General features: G+C 33.6%; 1 protein-coding gene across 1 annotated transcript; it reads left to right on the top strand.

Moving 5' to 3' along the window:
* Nucleotides 1–787: 787 nt before the first annotated feature.
* LOC110717562 (probable phosphoribosylformylglycinamidine synthase, chloroplastic/mitochondrial) lies at nucleotides 788–1,872 on the top strand. Its single transcript, XM_021896294.1, has 2 exons — nucleotides 788–1,336; nucleotides 1,534–1,872. Exons 1-2 carry the CDS (start codon nucleotides 1,211–1,213, stop codon nucleotides 1,843–1,845), a joined length of 438 nt encoding a protein of 145 aa, XP_021751986.1. The 5' UTR covers nucleotides 788–1,210; the 3' UTR covers nucleotides 1,846–1,872.
* Nucleotides 1,873–2,935: the final 1,063 nt, after the last annotated feature.

Here is a 2,935-nt window from a genome sequence, read left to right on the forward strand (position 1 = left end):
CTCCATTTCCAATATCTATACCAAACGACTAATAGTGTTACCTTTACTAGTTGTTTGGTAAAAAACGTAAATGATTACAAGCAATTCATTTCCTCTTGTTTGGCATAAATAACTTGGAAACAAATAGTTTTTCTATTATTTTTTGTTGTCTTTGCTATTTTTTGCTACAATTTATGTAATATAGAGCAACACTAATTACAATACAATGTCATATGCTAAATATAGGCAAAGTAACATAAACTATTGATTACAAAAGTTACAGATTTTGTAATTTTTGCATTTAAAAAAAAAAAATTCAAAGTCTATTGCATATTTTTTCTTCATATTAGTTGGGGCTTGATAGAAGATGCGGAGTTTATGTTTCAAAAGAGGTGAGTGAATAGTGGAAAAGTGTAAATAATGCAATTAAAATAACGCATGAAGTAATTAACAAATTACATAAAATTATTTATGAATTAACAAATTAAATAAATATTTATAATTATTAAAACAAATAATTTATTCAACAAAAGTATTATCATTTTGCCCCGGGCCACCAAAATATTAGAAATGGCTATGAGCAAAACTCTAACAAAGAAATTGCACTGTATAATCTAACATAACTTTAGTAATTACAACGAATAAGTTCAATAATCCGACATAGAAGAACCCTAAACTGATTATACTAACAATTGAATTAGCGATTAACACTAGACTGAAAAGAATATTCGATGATTGAAAAAAAGAAGCATCTTACCTGAAAAGGTGGTTCAGTGGAAGAAAGAAAGCTTAGAAGGTGGTTCAATGGAGGAGAGAAAGCTAAGAAGGTGGTTCAATGGAGGAGAGAAAGCTGAGAAGGTGGTTGAATGGAGAAGTGAGAGTAGAGTGCAATGGAGGAGAGAGAAAGGGGGAGGGGTGTGGCGAGTCAGAGTGAGCTTGAGAAGGCTCCAAACATAGGAGAAATGTTATTGACACGCTTGTATTGTCAACCATTTACCCGAGACTCAGTCTGACCCGATCATGGTCCGGGTTTTGGAAACAAAGTTGGCCCATTTTGGGATAAAACTTCGGGTTAGGCAATAGCTGGATCATACCCTGTAAATAATGCAATTAAAATAACGCATGAAGTAATTAACAAATTACATAAATATTTATAATTATTAAAACAAATAATTTATTCAACAAAAGTATTATCATTTTGCCCCGGGCCACCAAAATATTAGAAACGACTATGCTTTTGTTGTTCATGTCCTTCTTAAGCTTGAAGAATTTAATGGAGTTTTTGTTTTATTTTTTCACAGTAATGGCAACTCGGTTTGATTTTATGGGTTCTAAATTACTCAACTCAGAATTTAAGGTATTGAATTCTATTTGTTTTTTTTTTTCATTGATTATGTTTCATATACTTGGCTAGAAGTATCATACAAGGCCGTTTATGGGAAAATTTGCATGATTTTGGCTCGAATTGAATTGTTTAAGTGTCATACCCATGTCCGAGCTATTCGGGGGTGTTTTGTTGTGTAATTTTACTCATGTCTGGTTTATTATATACAGGGTTGTGTACAACGTAAATTATTTCTGTCTCGAAATTCGATTAGTACTCGTAGCCATTTGGGTGTCGGGCTAGGTCGATTGTCAAGTTTGTACACTCGTAGTGTTGGGTTAAGAAGTTTAGGATTGGGGAAGGTGAAGGCTATTGTTTCAGGAGATGTGAATGTCACATTAGGTGATGAAGTAAAACTGTCGGTAGACAAGGTTATACATTTCTTCCGTGTTCCATTGATTCAAGATAGTGCAGCTGATGAGCTACTGAGGACAATTCAGATGAAGATATCAAATGAGATAGTTGGTTTGAAAACAGAATAGTGTTTCAACATTGGGGTAGATGTTAGAAAAATAATTATGGGAATAAAGGATTAGGGACGTGATTACACTGTCCTTAAAGCAATTTTAACCCCCACTATGATTGCTATGGGTTACCGGTTAATATGCTTCCAAGATTTTCCCTAAGTTCGAGATCAATTAAAGCAATGTAATTGAACTCCCTAAGAAAACTTTAAGAACAATTAGAATAGAAAAGGAAGAAGAAGATAAAAGTGAAGTAAGTTATAAATTTTGGAGCAATTAAAATATATAATAAACAACCTTTTTGTCCAAGAGTCATCATTTCCAAAAAAAAATTAATTAATTAAGATAATGTACTCCTTGTGAACTATGGAGTATATAGTAATTTTTTGTAATAAATTTTTTAAAAATGATGTATATGGACTAAACACAATCTACTCCTTATGAACTATGGTACGAAAGAAAGCCAAACTTCAAGTATCTCAAGGTTTGGGGTTGTAGGGCAATCGTAAGAGTGTCCGGCAACAAGAAAAGAAAGCTCGGTGAAAGGGGCTTGGATTGCATATTTATAGGTTATGCTGAGCATAGCAAAACATATAGGTTTTATGTAATAGAACAAATCCTCAAACGAGGAGAAGTACTAGGGAAAGGAAAATTAGGAATCCTCTAGATGACTTCATAATTTATTTAGTTGAAGGATCTAGGGATGTCCTTAGTTCTACTACTCCATAATGTTTCAATGTGGATAGTGACCCAAAGACTTATAGCGAGGCAATATCTAGTCAAGATAGTGCATTTTGGAAGGAAGCTATAAATGATGAGATGGATTCCATCATGAGAAATAATACTTGGGTCAAAGAGGATTTACCTCCCGGTTGCAAACCTCTTGGTTGCAAGTGGTTTTCACTAGGAAAAGGAGACCGGATGGCTTCATAGTGAAATTTAAAGCCAGATTGGTTATCCAAGGCTTTAGGAAAAAGCATGGTGTTGATTATTTCGATAACTATGCACCGGTTGCAAGAATTACCTCCATAAGGTTATTGATTGCACTGGCTTTGGTATATAATCTAGTGATTCATCAAATCAACGTCAAAACGGCATTCCTTTATGG

The sequence above is a fragment of the Chenopodium quinoa genome, unplaced genomic scaffold (genome assembly GCF_001683475.1).
Source record: "Chenopodium quinoa cultivar QQ74 unplaced genomic scaffold, ASM168347v1, whole genome shotgun sequence".
In the NCBI taxonomy this organism is placed as follows: domain Eukaryota; kingdom Viridiplantae; phylum Streptophyta; class Magnoliopsida; order Caryophyllales; family Amaranthaceae; genus Chenopodium; species Chenopodium quinoa.